The sequence below is a fragment of the Rhinatrema bivittatum genome, chromosome 7, assembly GCF_901001135.1.
Source record: "Rhinatrema bivittatum chromosome 7, aRhiBiv1.1, whole genome shotgun sequence".
NCBI lineage: Eukaryota > Metazoa > Chordata > Amphibia > Gymnophiona > Rhinatrematidae > Rhinatrema > Rhinatrema bivittatum.
Window position 1 is genome coordinate 44,859,600 of NC_042621.1, and position 24,584 is coordinate 44,884,183.

At 42.7% G+C, this 24,584-nt stretch overlaps 1 protein-coding gene across 2 annotated transcripts in view; it reads left to right on the forward strand.

Moving 5' to 3' along the window:
• TERF2 (telomeric repeat binding factor 2) overlaps positions 1-24,584 on the forward strand; it is a 240,998-nt gene that overhangs the window by 14,835 nt on the left and 201,579 nt on the right. For both annotated transcript variants that reach the window (XM_029608308.1, XM_029608309.1), the window contains exon 3: positions 19,963-20,093. In XM_029608308.1, coding sequence (XP_029464168.1) covers positions 19,963-20,093 — 131 coding nt within the window. The remainder of the gene's footprint in view (positions 1-19,962; positions 20,094-24,584) is intronic.

Genomic DNA, 24,584 nt, shown 5'->3' on the forward strand with positions numbered 1-24,584 from the left:
ATCCTTTTTAGTTTTATTTTTTGGGTGTTAATTTAATGTCTGCTGGTTTGAAATATTTTATTGGTGTTTGAGATATTTAAAAAAATTGTGAGTTTTAAATTATTTGATCTCTATCTGTTTTTGGAATATTATAATTAGCATGTCTTTACTATTATTCCTTAGCCGGGCCAAAAATTTGGAATATGTTTACCTGAAAAGTTTAAGACTACAGCAGAACCCAAAATCATGTAAAAAAAAAAAAGAGCTAAACCATGGCTGTTTTACAAGGCATAAGAAGAAAACTACCACGATTAGGAATGCACATCTATGCAAGACAGTTGATCCAAACTCGATCTTCTAAAGTACTTGGTCTTGTTGATTTTGTACTTTTTAATGCCCATTTGATTTATTTGATTTTAATGAATGATCTCATGCTATGTTCCTTTCTTATACTTGTTTATTATTGTATTTTATTATGTTTGTTTTTACTATACTGTGTTTTTTTTAACTATTCAATCGTTTAAACCGTTGTGATATATTCTGAATGACAGTCTATAAACATTTATAATAAATATGTAATTATTTTATTTCTTGATTTTATTGTTTGATATTTGAAGAATGGTGATGGTTCTGGTTTTTATTGTTCCATTGTATAGAGAGTCTGGCTTCTTGCGGTTTCCAGTTCAGGTTTTGTCTTGTTTATATTTCTACTTTATGGTTGCTCTATTCTGTATTTGGTGAGGATCTATTTGTGTTCTGCATGTGTGACTGAGGTGAAGTATACTCTTAATAGGAAGTGTATTAGTGTTTTAGGGCTTTTGGAGGGTCAAGCTCACACACAACACAAGTTACAATAAGCCTAATGCTATATGAGTTTCAAATTTGTTTTTATTGGATTTCTGGTTGGCATCACAGCAGTGCATGTAAATACAATGTATGTGATATTTTTACCTCAGAATATGGTACTTTGATATTTTTCATGTAAGATGTTATAAATGCATAACTCTTAACTGTGTGAGTGCAGCGGGGGTGGGATGGGGCAGATGGTATCAGTTTTCAAAGTTTGCATCACTGAAGGGAGCTAGGATTTTTTTGATTTGCCTGAGAGAGACGACAAATGAACAAGAGTGTGTGTGTGTGGGGGGGGGGGGGGGCAGCACAGTAATTGTTCACACAGGACAGCTAAAATGCTTGCACTGACCCTGTGAGTTTCGATTTTCTATTTGAAAACTTGTTTGACTTGAGATGATATTGCATCTAGGATTTTTTGTGGAATTATCACAACCTGTGAAAATGGGTAGGAAGCTGCATTCAAGACTAGCTACGACGATTGGAGATAGCGGGCTTAGAACTGTCATGGGAATTCTAACAGGCTAAAATATTGACTCTCTCAATTTGGTTGCTATGGGAAAGAGGGTCTTTTTTTCCCAACTTGCCCTCACTATTGTTAGAAGGATGAGCCCAGGGATACAATATCAAGAGTATAAGAGATCCAGTTACACTGGTGCAACGGGAACATGAAGCTAATTTAAATACTTGAACGGAAGGAATAGTTCTTGTGCATCTCTCTATTGATTATCAGGAGAGTGCTCTGGAAGTTTGGATCATGAGGAATTCAGATACAACCCTGGATGATGAGGAAATATATGGATTTGTGAAGGAAATAGCAGCTGGCCAGAGAAAGTTGTCACTGAGTTTTAGAAGAGTGTTTTTTCGCAGTAGTGCGAACTATTATGCTGCGTTTCATTAGAAGAGTGTTTTTTTTTCGCAGTAGTGTGCGAAACTATTATGCTGTGCGTTTCATTATACTGGTTCATATCTAGATATTACAGTTTCTTATTAGTCCCTATATTAGACAATGTCTGTTATGTTGCAAAAAGAAATAGCAGAAAGATATGAAAGGTTATGATGTAATGTTAAGATGGGGGGAGGTTCCCGTGGGCCTATCCTGTAACTTCTGATTTAAAAAAGCGGGCTGCTAGAGGTTGGAAGAAGGTGGTCCTGTGGGCTGTAGCAGGGGAGGTGGTTTGTGGGTGGTGTGGATGGTATATGCATGGGGATGGATGTGGCGGGGAAGGGAGCTTTTTGGGTGGCTGGGAGCTGTGAGAATGTAGGGGCTTGGGAGCTGATGATATGTACTGGGCAGAGAGAGTCTGGAAGGATTCCCAAACCAGAGAATGCTCTGCATCTAGGCTGGGGGATGCAGGGTGTCAATGGAGTGTTATGTCAATCAGTCCTTGCAGTGAATTGTGAGGATGGTCATACTCTAACTCTGGATAATGGAGGATGTAAAAATTGTGTCCTGGAATGTGGATGGTATTCATTCCCCAATAAAAAGGAAATTCTTGATATGTTGATAAAAACCCAAAAGATACATGTAGCTTGTTTGCAGGAGACACACCTATCAGATGCCTAACATCGTAAATTAAAAAGATATTGGGTGGGTAGCTGCAGTTTTGTATCATATTCTCGGAGGCAAAGAGGGGTGGCTACTCCCATATATAAAGGCTGCCCTTTCTCTATAGATAAGACTTGGTAAAGGACTCAGAAGGAAGGTATCTATTTTTGATTGGTGAGCTGTATGGGTGGAAATATATAATAGGTAATCTGTATGCTCCAGATAATTATACTCTGGATTTTTTTCAACAGTTATCGCCCTCCTTTTAGGGCATCTGGAACATTTACTAGTGCTTGGAGGCGATTTAAATATTCCTGCTAACAGCGATGAGGACTGTAGGCCAGCCAGAATTCCTAATCTGCAAGAGGGTTGTATAGAGGGGTGCATCTATTACAGAAGGAATTGGGACTCTTGGATATTTGGCGCCTATTACATTATGGAGAGAAGAACTATACCTTTTTTTCAATCCCCATCGGAGCTATTCTAACATAGACTGCATTCTTATTTCAGAAAGATTTCTCCCTAAAGTTTTAAATGTGGCTATTGGTAATAGTCGTATTTTGGATCTTGCTCCTGTATTTTTGCCTTTAAAACTTCATGATGCCTGTGTTTTTTTCCCTGGTGGATGAACCTGGGCCTTTTTAAAAATTCTGCATTTTGTGACTTTTTGAGACAAAAATGGACAGAATACAAGGAGTTTAATGTATCTTCTGAGGTTTTGCCGACACTCTTCTGAAGAGCTGGAAAAAGTAATGAGGGGAGAGATAATGGCTTATGGGTGGGGAAATGAAAGCAGAGAGAGTTGGAAATTCTGAAATTAACTAGAACGTTGCAATCTCTGAAAAGAGAAAACATCTCTTCTTTCTCTGGAAAAATTAAAAAAGGCAACTTTGAATGTTGCTTCTTGTGAAAGCAGTATGTTCAGTTAATTACTATCGCTTTCAATTTCATAAATTTGGGAATAAAGCTGGGAAGGCGATGACTCAGAAGTACTAGACAGAAATCTTACATTGCAGGGTTGCGAGATGAAAAGGGTATCCCAGTGACTGACACACACAAAATTTTGGAAATATTTAGATCCTTCTGCCAAGACTTATACTCTAAGGGAGCAAATAATAACCGGATGAGAGAGAGGTTTTTGGGTTTTTTTTTTTGACAATATCTCTGTTCCCATATTATCAGAAAAACTATTAGACAAACTTCATAGTCCTATTTCTGAGTTACTGGACAGTTAAAATTGGGTAAAATACCTGGGGCAGATGGAGTAGGGCCAAATTCTACAAAATTCTGAAATTGTATCTATTAAGACCAATTAAGGATATGTTTAATTATGCACTATCTCATGGATTTTTATACTTCTACTATGAATCAGGCAGTTATAAAAACCCGGGGGGAGGCGGGTTTGCTGAAGAAGGAGACTATTGCTGCTGCTTTGAGTGAATGACGGGGGGGGGGGGGGGGTGAGCATGTGGGTGTGTGAGAGAGCATCTGCATAAGTGTGTGTGTGGGGGAGTAAGACAGTGCCAGTGTGTGTGTGTGAGTGAGAGCGCATGCCTGTGTGAGAATAGGAGTGTGTGTGAGAGGGGGCGAGAGTAAAAGAGCCTGTCAGTATATGAGAGCATGCATGTTTTGTATATGTGCGAGAGTGATAGACGCGAGTGTGTGTGTAAGAGCATGCCGAGTGTGTGTGAAAAAGAGAGCATGTGTGAGAGAAGTAGAGAGAGCACCTATATGTGTGTGAGAGAGAGAGAAGAAAGTCTGTGAAATAATCCCCCTTCGCCTCTGCCTGCTGATCCATGACAATCTCAGAGCATCTGGAAATCAAAAGTTCCTAGGTATGGAGAGTAGAGTGTTTTTTAAAATCCGTATTAGTTTTATTTATTAGGTGTTATTTAATGTGTCTGTTTTGAAATATTTTATTGTTTGGAAAATTTTTATAAGTTTTTAATTTTTGGATATTCTGTGGCTCAGCTATTTTTAAATTATTCCTTTTGTTGTTATGGCTTGATTTTATTGTTTTATGAGGAATGGTGATGTTTCTGTTTTTCCATTGTTGCACTGCATACAGACTTTGGCTTGTTGTCGTTTCCAGTTCAGTTTTTGTCAGCACATTTTTATTTATGTTTATGGTCTCTTTAGTCTGTATTTGAGGCTGTATCTGTGTTTTGCATGTGTGACTGAAGTGAGGTATTCCAATAGTGTATAGTTTCTGTGCAGGGATCTATAGCAGCTTGGCTTGTTCTGTTTTCCTAATAGAGGTGTATTGGTGTAATATTTGCAGTGTTGCCTTTTCATAGGTGGAGCTTTTGCTCTTTGAGTGCTGAAAGTTAGTGCTGTTTTGATACAGAAAGTTTATTTCTATTCTGGGACCACTGCTTTTTAATATATTTGTAAATGACCTGGAAATGGGGACGAGTGAGATGATCAAATTTGCCGATGACACCAAATTATTCAAAGTTGTTACAAGAGGATTGTGAGAAATTGCAAGAGCACCTTGCAGAGCTGGGAGACTGGACATGCAAATGTCCACATTAAATTTCATTTGCTAAGTGCAAATTGATGCACTTAGGGAAGAGTAACCCAAATTATAGCTATACAATGCAAGGTTCCATGTTAGGAATCACCATTCAGGAAAAGGATCTATGTGTCATCCTTGAAAATACATTGAAATCTTCTGCTCAGTGTGCAGCAGCAGCCAAGAAAACAAATAGAATGCTGAGGATTATTAGGAAAGGAATAGAGAATAAAACAGAGAATATCATAATGCCTCTGCATCGCTCCATGGTGCAACCTCATCTTGAGTATTGTATTCAGTTCTGGTCACCACATCTCAAAAAAGGTATAGCAGAATTAGAAAAGATACAGAGAAGGTGACCAAAATAAGAGGATGGAACAATTCCCCTATGAGGAAAGGCTAAAGAGGTTAGGAGTCTTCAGCCTGGAGAAGAGAAGGATGAGGGGAGATATGATAGAGATTTATAAAATGAGTGGAATGGATTGAGTAAACAATCGGTTGTTTACTCCTTCAAATAGTACAAAGACCAGGGGACACACAATTAAGTTACTAGCAGGCCGATACATTACAGTGCACTCCAGTGGAGCGCGCACTGTTCACCGGCATTTGGACGCGTGTTTTCGACGTGTTTCGTCAGTAAGGGGTGATAGTGTGTCAAAAATGCGCATCCCACTCCCCCACCCCCCGAGACTAATAGCGCCCGCAACATGCAAATGCATGTTGATAGCCCTATTAGTCATTCCCGCGCGATACAGTAAGTAAAATGTACAGCCAAGCCGCACATTTTACTTTAAGAAATTAGCGCCTACCTAAAGGTAGGCGTTAATTTCTGCCAGCGCCGGGGAAGTGCACAGAAAAGCAGTAAAAACTGAATGATTGAATATCATGGCGATATTAAGTCGGAGGCCCCAAAAGTTTAAAAAAAAAAAAGGTTAAAAATAAAAAAAAAAAAATTTAAAATGGGCTTGCGGCTCACAGGTTGAAAACCGCACGCTCAATTTTGCTGGCGTCCGGTTTCCGAACCCGTGGCTGTCAGCGGGTTTGAGAACTGACGCCAGCAAAATTGAGCTTCGGCTGTTCAAACTCGCTGACAGCCACCGCTTCCATCAAAAAAGAGGCACTAGGGACGCCCTAGTGTCCCTAGCGCCTCTTTTTAACACGGCCCTGATTTAAATAAATTAAGTTACTGAATCGCGCGCCCAGGAGAGTGGCCTGTGTGCCCGCCGGGAGAGCGGGTGCTCGCCCGCTCTCCCGCGTGGTTTACTGTATCGGCCCGTAGGTGATACATTTAAAACTAATCAGAGAAAATATTTTTTTACTCAATGCATAATTAAACTCAGGAATTCATTGCCAGAGGATATGGTGAAAGCTGTTAGTGTATTTGCTTTTAAAATGAGGTTTGGACAAGTTTCTGGTGGAAAAGTCCATAACAATTATTAAGGTGGACTTGGGGAAATAACTGCTTATCCCTGGGATAAGCAGCTTGCAATGTATCTACCTCTTTGGATCCTGCCAGGTTCTTGTGACTTGGATTAGCCACTGTTGGAAACAGGATACTGGGCTTGATGGACCCTTGGTCTGACCCAGTATGGCAAGTCTTATGTTCTTATTGTATTGTAACTCTGTTTCCCTGTACGTACCTGGATCAGCCCAGACTGCTGGGTTATGCCTCCCTTCCAGCAGATGGAGATAGAGAAAAACTTGAAGGACACCCCCGAGGAGCACAGTCATTTCTCCTCTGTGGTAGGCCTGCCGTGTGCTTTGCCCTTCATTCCAGTGTATCAGGAGCAGCAGCCAGTGAGTGACTGGGGGGGATTTGCCGGTGGGCCGGTCCCTCCCCCCCCCCCCAGCTCAGAGACAACTGTGGGTTGTGCTCTGCTGAGGCCAACGCGAATTTAAAAAATATAGAATCGAAACGTGGTGTTTCTTTGCAGCTGCGCTGCTCTTATTTGGCCTCCCGGGCTCATTTTTGCAGCCTCCCCTCCTTGTTCAGTGCGGCGATGCCATGCGCTTTGGCCTGCAAATCCTGTGGGGAGCCGGCAGCATGGCTCTCCAGAGATAGCCCTCTTCTCCCGGTGTCTTCCTGGGGGTGAGGGCCCGTCAGCGGGGGCAGCTGGCGGCAGGGGAAGGCAGGCACATCGGTCCCATGGTGCGGGCGCCCTGATGCTGCCTCGTGGTACTCAGCCTGCCCCGCTTCCGCAGAATGCAGAAACGGTGGCCATTTTAGGAGCTTTAGATGCTGATGCAGACAGCTCAGCAGGGGGAGGGGATCTCCCTCCTCGGTTATTTCCGCAGGAGTTTTGCCCCAGGTCTCCCCATGATTTATTTTTTGCTTTCCATGCTTCTTTGGGTACCCCCCCTCGGGAAAACTTAAAGGGCCAGCATCCTTGTTCGACTGATTTTATTTTACTATTACATAAGGCTTATTTAGCTAGCCTTATGCCTATGGGAGATCCTGAGCCCCTTCCGGGGCAGCCTGGGGATGGGCCCTCTCCTCCCATGCAGGTTTCTAGGCTGAATCCTCCTGAGGTCTCCCGGATTAGGGTGGTCCGGGAAGGGTCTGGTTCCGGGAACCAGGGGGGCAATGCCGCTGGTGGATCCGCTTCAGGTTGACATGGATGAGGATTCCGGGTCCTTAGGCTCTTTCGTAGAAATGATTTGGAGCCGATGATTCCATATGTCCTAGCGGAGTTGGGCATACCGGCTGGTCAGACGCCGACGCCTCAGGATCAGGGCACGGTGGATCCGGTGCTGTCTGGTCTTTGTCCCCTGGCTAGGACTTTTCTTTTTCATCCTATGTTGCTCCAGCTAATGTTTCGGGAGTGGGATACTCTGGAAGCTAGCCTTCGCGTAAGCAGAGCTATGGAAAAATTGTACCTGCTGCCGGATGACTCTCTTGAACTCCTTAAGGTTCCCAATGTTGATGCGGCCGTATCCACAGTCAGTAAGCGTGCGACTATTCCTGTGGTTGGGGCGGCTGCCCTTAAGGACCCTCAGGATCATAAGCTGGAGGTGCTTCTCAAGCGTATCTTTGAAGTGTCGGCTCTGGGGGTTTGAGCAGCCGTTTGCAGTAGTTTAATGCAGCGTGCGAGTCTCTGGTGGGTACAACTCTTGAGTGCCAGAGAGCTCTCCCCGGAGGAGTCGGAGCATGCTGATCATTTGGAGGCGGCGGTAGCGTATGGGGCGGATGCCATGTACGATCTCCTTTCCTACATCTTCGCATACTATGGGCTTCTGCGGTGTCAGCCCGCAGGCTTTTAGGGCTCCGTAATTGGTTGGCTGATGTTTCCTCCTGTTGCAGCTGGGTGCTTTACCGTTTCGGGGGAAATTACTTTTGGAGATGATTTGGAGCAGCTCATTAAGTCCTTGGGGGACAATAAAGTGTACAAGCTCCCGGAGGATAGGCCAAAAGCTTCCAGAGGTTTCAGCCCTTCCCAGTCATGTTTTCGGGGGCAGCACCATTTTCGCCAGTCTAAGCCAGCTCCGTTTGGCCAAAGACAGTCGTCTGGCAGGTTGCAGACCTGGTCTCATTTCTTTCGTGGCCATAGACCCGCCCAAGACGGCAGTGCCACAGGGGCGACCGGAGTCAAGTCCTCCCAGTGAAATAGCGCCAGCCCACTCCCCTGTTCCGGTCGTTGGGGAGTGACTGTCCCTGTTTTACGAGGAGTGGGTCAAAATAACGTTAGACCATTGGGTTCTAAACATTATAGAACACGGCTACGCTTTAGATTTTGCTCGTCCCTTAGGCGATCTATTTCTGGTGTCGCCCTGCGGGTCTCTGGAGAAAAGGCGCCAGATGTCTCTATGCTTTGCCGGTTGTTGGACCTCTGGGCAGTCGTTCTGGTTCCTCTGAACGAACTTTGAACTGGCAGGTATTTGATTTATTTTCTGGTTCCGAAGAAGGAAGGGTCCTTCCGTCTGATTTTAGATCCCAAGAAGGTCAACAGAGCTCTGAGTGCCTAGTTTTCGTATGGAGACGCTACATCAGAGCAGGGGAGTTTTTCGCGTCCTTTGATTTGACGGAAGTGTACCTACACATTGCAATTCGGAAGGACCATCAGCGGTATCTCCGGTTTATGGTCCTCGGCAAGCATTACCAGATTCAGACACTTCCCTTAGGGCTGGCGACCGCTCCGCTCACATTTACCAAGGTGATGGTGGTCGTGGCAGTGGCTCTCCATCGCCAGAGGATCCTGGTCCATCCCTACTTGGACGACTGGTCGCCAGGGAGGTGCAGATACTTCACGCTCTGGGTTGGATCATCAATGCGGACAAGAGCCAGTTGTCCCCCGCCTAGGTCCTGGATTTTTTGGGGGCAAGATTCGATACTCGGATTGGGAAAGTCTTCTTGATGCAGGATTGGATAGACAAACTCATGTCTTAAGTTTGGTGTCTCTTGTCCCTGCCAGTTCTCAGGGCATGGGACTGTTTACAGGTTCTTGGTTCTATGACTTCTACTGGAGTTGGTTCAGTGGGCTTTCGCTCATATGAGGCCATTGTAAAGGGCTTTGCTCTCATGTTGGGACCCCAAGGCAGAAGCTTTTCAAGTTCCCTTACTCCTCCAGGAACCAGCCAGGTCCAGCCTAGCTTGGTGGCTGACTCATGAACACTTGTCCCGGGGGATTTATTTATTTATTTATTTATTTATTTTATTTATAATTTTTATATACCGACATTCTTACATTAAAATGCAAATCATACCGGATCTGGAGGTCCCTCAGTGGACTATTGTAATGACAGATGCCAGTCTTTCCGGCTAGGGGACAGTTTGCCAATCTCAGGCAGCCCAAGGCCAATGGAAGCAGCAGGACATGCAATGGTCCATCAGTCGTCTCGAGACCATATGCTTGGCCCTACAGGAAGTTCTTGCCTCTGGTTCATGGTTGGTCGGTGAGAGTGCTCTCCAACAACGCAACTATGGTAGCATATATCAACCGGCAGGGAGGCACAAAGAGCCGCCCCGTAGCAGCTAAGGTGGACGAGCTCATGGCCTGGGCAGAAACTCATCTGGTCAGGATAGCTGCTTCACACTTTGCCGGGGTAGACAACGTACAGGCGGATTTTCTGAGCCGTCAGAGATTGGGTCCCGGAGAATGGGAGCCGTCAGACGAGGTGTTCGCGTTGATATCTCATCGCTGGGGGATTCCCCGTTTGGATCTACTAGCAACTCGAGGGAATGCCAAGGCGCCGTGCTTCTTCAGTCACAGAAGACAACAAGGAGCCGAAGGGGTGGACACTCTTGTCCTCCCATGGGCCTCGAGACATTCTGCTCTAACGCATTCCCTCCTTGGCCTCTGGTAGGCAGGGTCTTGAGAAGGATAGAAGCCCATCCAGGAACAGTGGTGCTGGTGGCTCCGGAATGGCCACGAAGGCCGTGGTTCGCGGATCTCCTCAACCTTGCAGTGGACGGGCCGCTCCGTCTGGGTCATCTTCCGAATCTCCTGCAGCAGGGTCCAGTATTTTTCAACCAGGTAGATCGCTTTTGTCTAGTGGCTTGGCTTATGAGAGGCGACAGTTGAGAAAGAAGGGGTATCCGGATTTGGTGATTTCCACTCTTTTACGGGCTCGCAGAACTTCCACCTCTCTTACGTATGTCCGAGTCTGGAAGGTTTTTGACTCTTGGTGTAGTAGGTCGAATGTTTCCTCTAGGCGGGCCTCGATAGCCCATATTCTTATTCTTATTATTTTTTTTAAATAATTTTTTATTTTCAAATTTTTAATGCTTTACAGACATCAAATTAAATGAACATAAGAAATTGCCATGCTGGGTCAGACCAAGGGTCCATCAAGCCCAGCATCCTGTTTCCAACAGAGGCCAAAACCAGGCCACTAGAACCTGGCAATTACCAAAACACTAAGAAGAACCCATGCTACTGATGAAATTAATAGAGGTGGCTATTCCCTAAGTATAATTGATTAATAGTCATTAATGGACTTCTCCTCCAAGAACTTATCCAAACCTTTTTTGAACCCAGCTACACTAACTGCACTAACCACATCCTCTGGCAACAAATTCCAGAGCTTTATTGTGCGTTGAGTGAAAGAATTTTCTCCGATTAGTCTTAAATGTGCTACTTGCTAACTTCATGGAATGCCCCTAGTCCTCCTATTATTCGAAAGTGTAAATAACCGAGTCACATCTACTCGTTCAAGTGCCTTGGCAATATAGGCCTGTACCAATAAACATCAATGAGAATTCTTAATTTTTAAACTTCTTATAAAAGGAAATATCGCTCATTAGAATTCTTTCAACTTCATCAAAATAAACATATATTCTACCTATATCATTACTCATATACAAGTGAAGAGATCCAATATTCATTTAGAGCAATATCACATAAACACATTGCTACAAAGAACAAAAAAAAAGAAAAGGAGAGTAAGCAGATATTTCATTTTAGCCGCTTGTTGTTGGTCTTGTCCTATGTCAGGAGTCCACTGATGTGACTGAACAAAATTTTCCAGCTGTTCAGGGACATAGAATATATATCTATTTCCTCCGGTTCTCAATACGCATTTGAACAAAAATCTCAATGTTATCTGTGCTCCATGTTGTCTAGCTTAGGGTATTACACTGAGAAATATTTTCCTTTTTCTTTGAGTTTCTTTTGAAAAATCCGGATATATGCAGATTTTCTGATTAAGATAGGGAGATGAACGTTTTTGAAGAAACTTTTTAATAATGACATCTCATTCTCTATCCAGAGATAGCAAAAATTTAACAAGAAGTGTTCCTCTCCCCTCCACCTGTTCTTCTTGTGGGGTTTCTAGAAAGTCTGTGATATTCGGGTGCTTTCACTGGGTTCTCTTCTGGTTACCATTTCCCCTCTTTAATCCTGACATGAAGTAAGCTTAATAATCTTTGGCTGTTCCTCTTCTGGTATCATTAAAACTTCCTTTAAATAACATTTGAACTGTTCTTTTGCAGAAATTAATCTACATTTTGGAAAATTCAATATTCTAATATTGTTGCTTCTAAGTTCGTTTTCTAATATTTCAACTCTTCTATTCATCGCTGTTTCACCTTTTATAATCACATTCTGAACAGAATTCAAATTTTCCAACTTCTCTTCCATTTGTACCATTTTCTCCTTCTGACCATTCATTACTGAATTTAAATTTTCAAAGGAGCCTTGTGTATTTTTTAGGACATCTGTTATAGTCATTAAGGAGTTTTGCAAAGTAGAAATGGCACACCATAAACATTCAAGTGTTATATTAGGTTTTTCCAGAGGCTTCAATACAGGATAAGAAATCGGTTGAACCACAATATTTAATTCCTCAGAAATTTGTGGAATCACCGGCACAGTGCTAAGATCAGGTCTTCCCCGTCCATCGGCTCGAACGCTCTCAGAGGGCACCCCTCCCCCCACCGGGGTAGAAGCTCTCAATCCCCCTTCCATCGCAAGGCCAGCAATTTCCCCAGCTAAGCCTGCCTCAGGCATACCTACATCCATCAATGACATCCGTTGAAGAGTTAGTTCCGGGCTTGCTGCAGCAATTGCTTTTGCTAGGGGGGAGGGTGTTAAGGGCGCTCCAGGGCTTAGAGTGGTTCACCTGTTGGTGACGCCGTCTGCTCCCCGGTCGTCACATGCACGGGGCTCTCTGGAGGTTTCACTGCCGGCGGATAGAACTCTGCTATCGTGGTCTGCATCAGGGTAGGAGTAGAGATTCCCGAGGTAGGTTCTCTTATCCTGCCTTTTCTTTTTGTATGAGGCATGTCTCATTAACTTGCTTTCACAGTGAGGAAAAAAAGTTTTAAATCTCGATGCAGGAGCTCCAAACGCTGTGTCCTCTCACATCGGTGCCATCTTGGATAGCATGGGATGTATATTAGTCCACATTCTAACCTTCTTGCAAGAGGGTTTGGCAAAAGGGCTAGCTTTCAGTTCTTTCCGGGTTCAAGTGGCGGCGTTAGGATGTTTAGGTGGAAAGGTGGACGGTGTGTGCATAGCGGCTCATCCAGATGTGGTTTGTTTCCTTCTGGGTGCTAAGCATTTGCATCCACCACGTCGAGCTGTTTGTCCATCCTGGAGTTTGAATTTGGTCCTTTGGACGTTGTGTGAACCTCCTTTTGAACTGCTCAGGTGCATCACTCTGAAGAACCTTACGCTCAAAACGATGTTTTTGGTAGCTATCTGCTCAGCTTGGAGAATTTTGGAAATTCAGGCCCTATCTTGTCGCAAACCTTTTCTTCGGTTTTCCAATTTTGGTGTTTCTCTTAGAACCGTGTCATCCTTTCTGCCTAAGGTTGTATCAGCTTTTCACGTGAACCAGTCCATTGAGTTGCCTGCGTTCCCAGATTTGGATCAGATTTCTCCACATGCTCGTGAATTGAAGCGTTTGAATGTTAGGCGGGCGCTGATGCGTTACTTGGAGGTCACTAATGATTTTCACCTGTCGGATCACCTTTTTGCCTTATTTATTTATTTATTTAAGGCTTTTATATACCGACTTTCTTGATACAGATCAAATCAACTCGGTTTACATCGAACGAAGCAGAAACAATAACCAACCATATTTTATTTTATTTATTTATTTATTTAGATTTTTTATATACCGGCATTCGAGACAGCAGTCACATCATGCTGGTTCACATGAAACAGGGGTGCAAAGTAAACATAACAATAACAATGGTGCTGAAAAGGCAGTTACATATAACAAGGTGATAAGAACTTGGCTTAGAGGAAGAGAAAGGACAGGTTATTAATTTACACAAGTAAACGATAGGAGATAAGGTCGACCATAGTGTAGATGGAGATTAGGGGTGGCTTGGAAGTATTAGATCAATTGACGTCTGGGAAGGCTTATATAACAAGACAATTTGAAGGAGCATAAAAGTTACATTCTAACAAGGTTGCCTTAACTGGGAGAAGGAAAAAAAGAAGGGGAGAACGAAGATAAATTACTATATACAATAAATTACTATTTACAATGGAGAATGGGAGGGAGACATGATAATTCTAAATCAGGCTGTTGAGCTATTAGCAGGGAAGGCTTGGCAGAATAGCCATGTCTTCAGATTCTTTTTAAAAGTTAGTAGGCAGGTTTCCTGTCTGAGGTCTGGGGGTATAGCGTTCCAGATGGAGGGTCCTGCGGTAGAAAATGTCCTGTCTCTGATGTTAGCGTGTTGTACAAATTTGAGTGGAGGAACATGTAATGATCCCTTGTAGGCATCTCTTAAGGGTCTGGGTCGTTGAGTGTAGTTTGAGAGGGTGTAAAAGATCTATAGGAGTCTGATGGTGAATGTTTTTGTGGATAATTGTCAGTGATTTATGAAGGATCCTGAAGTTTACTGGGAGCCAGTGGAGGTCCTTTAAGATGGGGGAGATATGCGCTCTCCGATTAGTATTTGTTAAAATTCTCGCCGCTGCATTTTGGAGCAACTGGAGGGGTTTTATAGTGGAATTCGGTAGACCTTGCAAGATGGAATTGCAGTAGTCTATCTTGGAGAAAAGAATAGCTTGAAGGACAGATCTGAAGTCATGGTGGAATAGTAGCGGTTTGAGTTTTTTTGAGTACTTGTAGTTTGTAGAAGCACTCCCTTGTTGTGTGTTTTATAAACTGCTTTAAATTCAAGTGACTATCTAGTATAACTCCAAGATCTCGGGCGTGGGATATTTGAATGTTGGAATGCAGTTGGTTATGAAATGGACTGCCTTCTGGGGTTATTAGCAGTAGTTCAGTCTTGGAAGTGTTGAGTACCAGGTTAATGCTTGAGAGGTGGTGGATGATCTTTTGTAAATGGGAGTTCCATAATTTGAGTGTTGAGTCCAGTGACCTGGATATGGGTATTAAAATTTGTACATCATCGGCATATATATAAAACTTAAGATTTAAATTTGAGAGTACATGGCAGAGAGGGAGTATGTAGATGTTAAACAAGGTGGGCGATAAGGAGGAACCCTGAGGAACTCCAAATGGGGCATTGGTTTGAGAGGATTCCTTGTTATTGATTTTAACCTTATAGCTTCTATTGCTAAGGAAGGAGTCAAACCATCTGAGAGCTGATCCAGTAATACCTATATCTGACAGTCGGTTTAGTAGGGTGTTATGATTAACAGTATCGAAAGCTGCGGAGATGTCAAGAAGGGCTAAAAGGAATGATTGACCTTTGTCAAAGCCGATGTGAATTTGATCAAGGAGAGAGATGAGGAGGGTTTCCGTATTATGTTCTTTTCGGAAGCCGTATTGTGAATGGTGTAGTATGTTATGGTCCTCCAAGTAGTCTGAAAGCTGCTTGTTTACAATTTTCTCCATGATCTTGGCTATAAACGAGAGATTTGAGATGGGGCGGTAGTTGTTGAGGTCATCCGGATCCAGGTTTGGTTTTTTGAGAATGGGTTTAAGTGTAGCTGATTTGAGGGCGTCTGGGAAAATTCCTTGTGAGAGGGAACAATTAATAATATCAGCTAGATATTTGGAAATGTATTCTGGTATGAGAATCAGGAATTTGGAAGGGATTTGGTCCTGCGGATGGGTCGATGGTTTCACTTTTTTTTATCAGATTTTCCACCTCTATAGTGTAGGTAGGATCAAAAGATTCCAGGCTTATGTCTGTGTTTGTTCGGTGGAGGGTATCCGGAGGCAGTGAATTTGGATTGGTGGGTAATTTAGCTAGGGTGTTTGAAATTTTATTCTGAAAGAATAAAGCCAGATCATTGGCTTTCGATTGGGCTGTATCGTCTGGAATAGTAGGGGGAGCAGTTTTGGTGAGTTCCGATACATACGAGAAAAGGGCCTTCGCATCGAAGATCATATCGTGAATACGGTGGGCATAGAAATCTCTTTTTGTTTGAAGCGTTATCTTTCTGTAATGGTGGAGGGCGGTTTTGTATGTGGTTAGAGAATGGGGGTTGGGGTTCTTTCTCCATTCTTTTTCTTTCCGTCTAAGGTTTTGCTTCAGGGTACGGAGCTCCTTAGAGAACCATGGTTGTTTATTTTTTTGATAAGGGTCTATAGATTTTTTAGACAGTGGGCATAGGTTATTGGCTATCATTTCAGTAATAGTTTGCCAAGAAGTGATAGCAGAGTTAGGGTTAGATAGATCCAGCTTAGGAAGTTCTTTGATTAGAGAATTGCCGAGGTCTTCTGAAGGACATGGTTTCCTGTAGTGCAATGTGGTCACCTGACGTGTGGCAGAGAATCCTGTCAATGATTTAATAGTGGTGGTGATCATGAAGTGGTCTGACCATGGAACCGGGAGGCATAAAGGGGGTGTAAGTGGGGTGAGGTTGGAATTTGTGAAGATAAGGTCAAGAGTATGACCTGCTTTATGTGTGGGTTGGTTGATGTGGTGTTTGAATCCCAAGTCTGAAAGGGCTGATAGGAAGGCTTCGCAGTTAGAAGATCGAGGATTGGCATCGATGTGAAAATTAAAATCTCCAAGGATTATGGCTGGAGAATCTGGATTTACATATTTTGCTATGATTTCCACCATAGGGGAGGCATCTTGTTCTAAAAGTCCAGGTGGGGCGTAAGTGAGGAAGATTTGGAGTGACTTAGATTTGAAAAAACCTATCTCCAGTTTGGGAATTGTATTGATAGATTGAAGAGTGAGATTGAGAGATTTTTTTGCAGCAATGAGGAGACCTCCCCCTTTTCTCTTTTTTCTAGGTAGGGAGAAGATATCATAAATCTGTGTAGGAAGTTGATTAATTAAGACTGAGTCAGTTGGCTTCAGCCAGGTCTCCGTGATGGCACAGATGTCAGGTTTAGCATTGAGCAGATAGTCGTGAAGGATGTGAGTTTTTTTGGTGATTGAGCGTTGAAAAGTGTTAAGGTGAAAAGGGCCAGTCCCAGCAATTGTGTGATGGGAGAGATCATCACCGGGGTGAGATTTCTGCGAGTTATTGGTTGATAACGTAGCAAAGGCTTCGTCTTGAAGCAAATGTTGTGGTGCAATGTGTGTATCGGGTATGCAGACATCATGTTGGGCATAAAGGGAACACTTTGGTGGGATATGCCAGCGGATGATATTCTAAGGCGTAAAGGAATTGAGGACTTAAGGAGGAGTCTTAGAGGGAAAAATGCTTAAGTAGTATGGCGGTGCTGGTTTTTGCTGAATGAGTAATGGGGAGACTGGAATGTATAGTGTTGGCTAATTGAATTCGTGGGATGAGTGGATGAAAGCTGATGATGGCTGGATGAATGCTGAGGATCCTGGATGAATGCTGAGGATCCTGGATAAATGCTGGGAGAATGCTGGAAGAAAGCTCAGGATCCTGGTAGAAAGCCGAGGATCTTGGAAGAATGTTAGAAGAATGCTGAGGATCCTGGTAGAAAGCCGAGGATCCTGGATGAATGCTGGAAGAATGCTGAGGATGCTGGAAGAATGCTGAGGATCCTGGAAGAATGCTGAGGATCCTGGATGAATGCTGGAAGAATGCTGAGGATCCTGGAAGAATGCTGAGAATCCTGGATGAATGCTGGAAGAGTGCTGAGGATCCTGGATGAATGCTGGAAGAATGTTGAGGATCCTGGAAGAATGCTGAGGATCCTGGATGAATGCTGGAGGAATGCTGAGGATCCTGGAACCTGGAGGAATGATAAGGATCCTGGAAGAATGCTGAGGATCCTGGATGAATGCTGGAAGAATGCTGAGGATCCTGGAAGAATGCTGAGGATCCTGGAAGAATGCTGAGGATCCTGGATGAATGTTGGAAGAATGCTGAGGATCCTGGATGAATGCTGGAAGAATGCTGAGGATCCTGGAAGAATGCTGAGGATCCTGGATGAATGCTGGAAGAATGCTGAGGATCCTGGAAGAATGCTGAGGATCCTGGATGAATGTTGGAAGAATGCTGAGGATCCTGGAAGAATGCTGAGGATCCTGGATGAATGTTGGAAGAATGCTGAGGATCCTGGAAGAATGCTAAGGATCCTGGATGAATGTTAGAAGAATGCTGAGGATCCTGGAAGAATGCTGAGGATCCTGGATGAATGCTGGAAGAATGCTGAGGATCCTGTAAGAATGCTGAGGATCCTGGAAGAATGCTGGATACTAGGTGTCTGGAGAGTGCTTGGGAGGGCCCGTGTTAGATGTGTGTGGGAATTTCTGTGAGGATAGTATTGAATGTCTGCCACTGCTAGGGTCTAGTGCGCTCTGGAGCGCACAAAGGGGCGCACAAAGGGGCAGGCCCCTTTGTCGCGCTCCTTAGGCGCGCGACGCCTGGAGTCGTTTCGGCCCTTTAAAGGGCTCTGGGTGGGCGACGGGGCTTCCGGGGTGGGCTTACCGGTTCCCCTCCTTCCGTTCCCTTCGCCTTGCTCCGCTGCAGCCGTCCGGGTTTAAAGAGCGCCTTTTTATTTTTTTGTTTGAAGGAATCGCCTGCCTCGAAGCCTCGCGAGAGGCCAGTCACGGTCCACCTCCCCTGGCCCCGATGGGCCGACGCCGACCGCGCGGGGAGGGCCGACCGGTGCCAAGGGGGACGCGCGGGATGGCGGCGCCAGAGGGAAAAGGATCCTTGTGGAGCAGTCCCAGGAAAGGGCATTAAGCTTCCAAGGCTACTATTGCCCAGTAGTTGAAGGATGCTATTGCTTCAGCAAACATATGTCACGGGCGAGCAGTTCCAGAGGGTCTTAAGGCTCATTCACTCCATTGTCAGGCGGCGTCCTGGGCAAAAAGTCAGTTGATTTCCCTTCAGGAGATCTGTAGGGCGGCAACCTAGAAATCTTTGCCTACCTTTGCTCGGCATTAACGTTTGGATGATCGGGCTCCCGACTCGGAGAGTTTTGGCAGCGGTGTGCTTCGAGCGGGGCTTTCTAGGTTCCACCCCATGTAAGGCGGCTTGGGTACATCCCAGCAGTCTGGGCTGATCCGGGTACGTACAGGGAAAGGAAAATTGGTTCTTAGCTGCTAATTTTCGTTCCTGTAGTACCACGGACCAACCCGGACGCCCGCCCAGTTTTTTGATTCTGCTCGACAGATATCGTTTTTTTCTGTCATACTATAGCAGGATGAAGATTTCACATTTTGTACATAGTTGAGTCTCCTAAATTTTTTTTTTAACCATTTAAAGTTTTGGATTCCTGTTACCACTTTAATTCTGCTTTGATATTGTTTATACTGATGGGGCTGCAGGTGGCGCATCCTACTTACAGGAGTGTCCAAGTTTTTCTCTGTCTCAGTCTGCTGGAAAGGAGGCATAACCCAGCAGTCTGGGCTGATCCGTGGTACTACAGGAACAAAAATTAGCAGGTAAGAACCCATTTTCCTTTTTTCATGGCTTTCTGAGGGTCAAGCCCATGCCCAAGACGTGTTAAAAGTTCCAAGTGTCATTTGCTTTTTTGCAGAGTTTTCTGGTTGGCACCACAGCAGTGCATATATCTATAATAATCATAATGTAAGTGATACTTTTACTTCAGAATGTACTCTGAATATCCTTTTTCATGTAAAATCTCTTTATTAAAAATGCATAATTTTTAATTGTGTGTTGGGAGAGCGTAAGGTGGGGGGGGGGGGACGGGGGACGGACACAAGGCTGTAAGATTCCCCTAGGGCACCTAATATCCTTGCATCAGCTTTGGACATTACTGTTCAAACATTTACTAGAGACTCCCAACTTGGTGTAATGAGTGAGGGCACAGTTTTTCACTTGGCCATAGGTGCCAAATTACCTGGCTCAGTACTGTTGAGTTATAAACTGTGAGAAAATTGACACAAATGATATAGTTTTTCCTAGACTTGGATTAAAATTGGTATATGTGTGCTTTTGTATATTATACATTAGATTGTTTACATGAAGATGTATGTTTTTAAATGTATGTCTGTTTTAAATATAATTTTTAAAAACTTTAGCTGAAAGAAAAATGTTTTGAAAATTTATATAATGGAGGTATAATTACCATAATAAAGACTGTAATTTGATTATAAAATTTAGAAAAGTAGTTTAATGTTCAATTTACTGTTCTTGTTTTAGGTATAGATATAGTTTTGGAATAGCTTAGTGGTTATTGGTGTTTTGGTGTAGTTCGTTTGCCTGTTTTATTTTTTCTTTGAAGTTTTGTTTAAAGAAAGAAAAGAAGTGAAATGACTGAACTGGTTTTATGGGGGTGGGTGTTCATGTTTCAGAATGCAAGTTCGACAGAGAGACTGATGTAACACCTCTGGAGTCAGCTGTGAATGCGATGGAGATGCTTCATGAGGACTTACACATAGATAAGGAGATGCTGAATACTAGCACACAGATGCTCAAGGAGGCAGTAAGTGTAATCCAGAGCCTCAGTAATTTCGTATGCATGGCAATTAGTGCCCAGGGTACAGAAAAAAGGTTTGCTTAATATCTGCTTTTGTGCATGGTTTACAGGCAGTGAGGCTCAGCATTCTAGGTTAAAATGTATATTTATTTTATTTATTTATTTATTTATTTAACGTCTCTTCTATACCGATGTCCGTTCGCACATCGCATCGGTTCACAGATAACTAGAACTTTTGGGCGGAGCCCTTACAAAGAACAGATATATACAATTAACTTTGGGGCGTAGCCCTTAACAAAACCAGGGAAAACAATACACGGGAGGGGAAGAAATATGATTGATTTACAGACTATAAACTATATATATATATATATATATATATAAATAACTATAAACATAAAAGTTCCGTCAGTTCAATGTACCAAACTCAGAGACATATCGTAATCCATATTCAGGCCGAGTTCAAATTTGTGAATTGGAGTTATCCATTTCAGATGAAGTTTATGTAATGGGGGGTGACGTGGGGTAGGCTTGCTGGAAGAGCCAGGTTTTTAGTTTTTTTTTTGAAAGTGGGTGTATATGTCTCCATACGGATATCATGAGGCAAGGAGTTCCAAATAGTGGGGCCGGCTAGAGAGAAAGCTCTGCTTATGGTGGAGGAGAGTTTGAAAGCTTTGATGGATTGAGAACGTAGAGTTCCTTGTAGAGTTGTGCGGGTGGGTCTGTTGGAAGTCCTAGGGATGAGTGGGGGGTTGATCCAATTGAGGTTGGAGTTTAGCAGACTTTTGTGGATGATGGAGAGTGCCTTATAAAGAATTCGGGAGTGTATTGGGAGCCAGTGGAGATTGATGAGTATGGGAGTGATATGGTCCTTCTTTTTGGTGTTTGACAGTATACGAGCAGCGGCATTTTGTAAAAGTTGTAGAGGCTTGGTGTGTGAGGCTGGGATGCCAAGGAGGAGTGCGTTACAGTAGTCTATTTTGGATAGAATAATAGACTGAAGTACAGTGCGGAAATCCGTGAAACGAAGAAGAGGTCTGAGTTTTTTTATCGTTTGTAGCTTATAATAACATTCCTTAATGATAGAGTTAATGAATGATGTAAAAGTGAGGTGATTATCAATGAGTACACCTAAATTGCGAACGTGTGTGGGGAAAGAGAAGGATGAGTAAGTGGAATGTCTGGAAGTGGTTGCTTGTTAGATATGATTAAAAGTTCAGTCTTGTTGGGATTTAGAGCTAGTTGCATGTCATTAAGAAGTTGGGTGATGGAGGAAAGGCAGGATTCCCAGTTGTGTATGGCAGTTTGGAGTGAGTCAGAAAAAGGGAAGATGATTTGCACATCGTCAGCATAAATGAAATGCTTGATGTGCAGGTTAGTGAGCAGAGTGGTGAGAGGAAGCATGTATATATTCTGTATATATTCTGTATATATTGTATATATATTGTAAAGTCTGTATATATACTGTATATACAGTATATATACTGTATATATTGTATATATTCTGTAAAGTCTTTTCGGTTAATTGTTTTTTACTGTGTTAAACTGTTATATGTAAAGCTGGTTGCTAAATTACTGTTTCACTGTAAACCGAGGTGATGTAATCCTTTACGTACCTCGGTATAAAAGAACCTATAAATAAATAAAAATAAATAAATATATATTGAAAAGGGTAGAGGAGAGGGAGGAACCTTGGGGAACACCCTGGGGCAGACTGATAGGGTCAGATTCATTCTTATCCACAAAGACAGTGAAAACAGTATAGAAAACGATAAAGATCTTTAGCTGATGTAAGAGTCCTAGATGGCCAGTAATCCCCTGCTTCAGACAGACAGGAACATGGCATTGGCTTCTGTGCTATAAGTAGACTCCCTGAAGAGGTTAGCCTCAGTGTTAGATATTGCTGGCTCTGGAATAGAAACATTTTGTTGGCGGTATTATTACCCTTTGTATCTGCTAATAACGTATAAGTAAGATCAGTGAAGAAGTACAAAATACAATGAAAAATCTTGCCAAAGAATAAAGCACCTGGAGTTGAAAATTTGCAGAATATAGGCCAAGAAGGAGTTAAGTCTTAAAAATGTGATGAACAAGTTATATGTCACTGAAGAATTATCAGAAGACTTTCTTGTCAATATTTGGAATAAATAAAACACGAGTGTGGGGATTACAGGGCAATAATTTGATATCGCACACCCTAAAGCTTTGACAAGCTATCAACCAATCTCTTTATTGCCATTTTTGGCTAAAGTGATGGAAAATGTGGTATATAAACAATTAAATGATTATTTAGAAGAGAATGACCTCCTGAATCCAAATAGTTTGGCTTTCAAAAAACTGCAGCACAGAAACATTACTATTATTGATGTTTGTTTGTTTGTTTGATACAATCTGGCGCGGATTTGATGTTGGACAAAAATACATTGTAGTCTTATTAGACATTTCAGCAGCCTTCAACATCATAGCTCATAGAATTCTTACAAAGCGGTTTGAGGAATTTGGTCTTTCTGGGACAGTCCTCAAATAGTTTAACTCATTCATCAAAGGATGGGCACAACAAATCCACATAGGGAGCAAATCATCAAATTGAGTCAGTGCTGCAGTACCTCAGGGATCGGCACTTATGGTGATACTTTTCAATATGTACTCATCTCCTGTATGCAAGCTGTTGGGCGGTGTGTGGTTTAACTTCCGTATTTACGTGGACGACATTCAGTTTTTGTCCCAGTATCTAACTCTGTAGCTACCACATATAAACAGCTGGAAATATACCTCTCAGCAATTTAAAAAAAATAAAAAAATTATTTTACAACAACTTATCCTAAAATATTTCTAAAAAAGAAATTATTTTCCTGTCAAGGCGACCACTGGCAGTGGATCCTCCCCTCTTTTTGGCTTCATGGAATAACAAATTACCATTTTAAGAGCATGTGATTTCAGGGTAACCTTAGCCAATTTACAATGAAGGAGCACATTAAAAATTTAATTAAAACTGGCTATTGTAAACTACGAATATTGAAGAGACTGAAAATTCTTCTAGATTTTGAAGATTTCTGTACAGTTCTTCATACTTATTTTTACTTAGTGCAGACCTGAGTGCAGACCACCGCAGACGTCTGGAACATCACCATCCATACTACTATCGCAACAATCGGACATTGGCAGTAAGTACAGAAAAACTCTAAACAACCCGTACTACTGCATGCCCTCCACAAGCAAAATTATATTTACAACTCCATCAACTCTAATCAGCACGAACACCCCAGGGACATCACTTTACTATTCTAACACCACTTCAAAGAAACACATCAAAGATAACCTAAACTAAACTACTCACAATACCAAACATGACTGTATCATCCATCCCCATCATCTACAATGCCAAGAAATTCACAACAAAAAAACAAGCTACACCACACTCCTTACAAAAAAGACTCATTCCTATCATCATCTCACCCTTAAACCAACTACTTGGCCTCTCACTCTTCACCTTATCACTGTTGAACGCACAATCTCTGACTAAGAAAACTCACCTCCTACATGACTACCTTATGGAAACAAACACGGACCTATTTGCAGTCACCGAAACATGGTGAAAACCAGAAGACATCGCTACTATCAACCAACTCCCTACGCACGCGTATAACATATTCTCCATTCCTAGACTCAAAAAAAGAGGAGGCGGTCTCCTCCTTGCAGCAAAAAAAACACTAGGAATGGAGCTAAAAACTACAATATCCTCACACTCTCTAGAATTCGCAGTTTTTAAAGCTGCCCACCTACAAATAGGTCTCATATACGCTACCCCAGGATACCTAGAAAATGATCCTTCACCTCTAATAGAAAATATAACTAAGCACGTCAATACCGACAATCCAGCGATACTCCTGGGGGACTTTAATCTTCACGTGGATGTTAATCCTCACTCAACGAGCTGTGAAACATTCCTAAATGCACTAAACTTCATAGGTTTCAAACAACTAATCAAAGAACCTACCCACAAAGCAGGTCATACGCTGGACCTCATTTTCATAAACCAAGATCTTTCTCCATCCTCCAACCCCACATGCCTCACAGTTCCCTGGTCAGACCATAAGCTGATCAACACTGTACTAAAAATAAACCTACCTACTCCCCCCAAAAAAACAAAATAACACTATCCAATTCAGGAAGATATGCAGCCAGGAGACAATCAACAACAAGCTAACCATTGAACTTAACAAGCTGGACCTCACAAACGCGGACTCAGCCATATTATCCTGGAACAACATCACCAGAAAAGTGGCCGATTCTTCATGCCCTATTATCACCAAAGCCACCCAAGCAAATAAAGACAATAGAAAACCCTGGTACACACCAAAGTTAAAATCTATAAAACAGGAGCTCAGAAAAAAAGAAGTACTTTGGCGTAAAAACCCAACATCTCCTAACCTCACGACATTCAAATCCACGATGCACCTATACAGAACATCCATCCTCCAAGCAAAAAAAGATTTT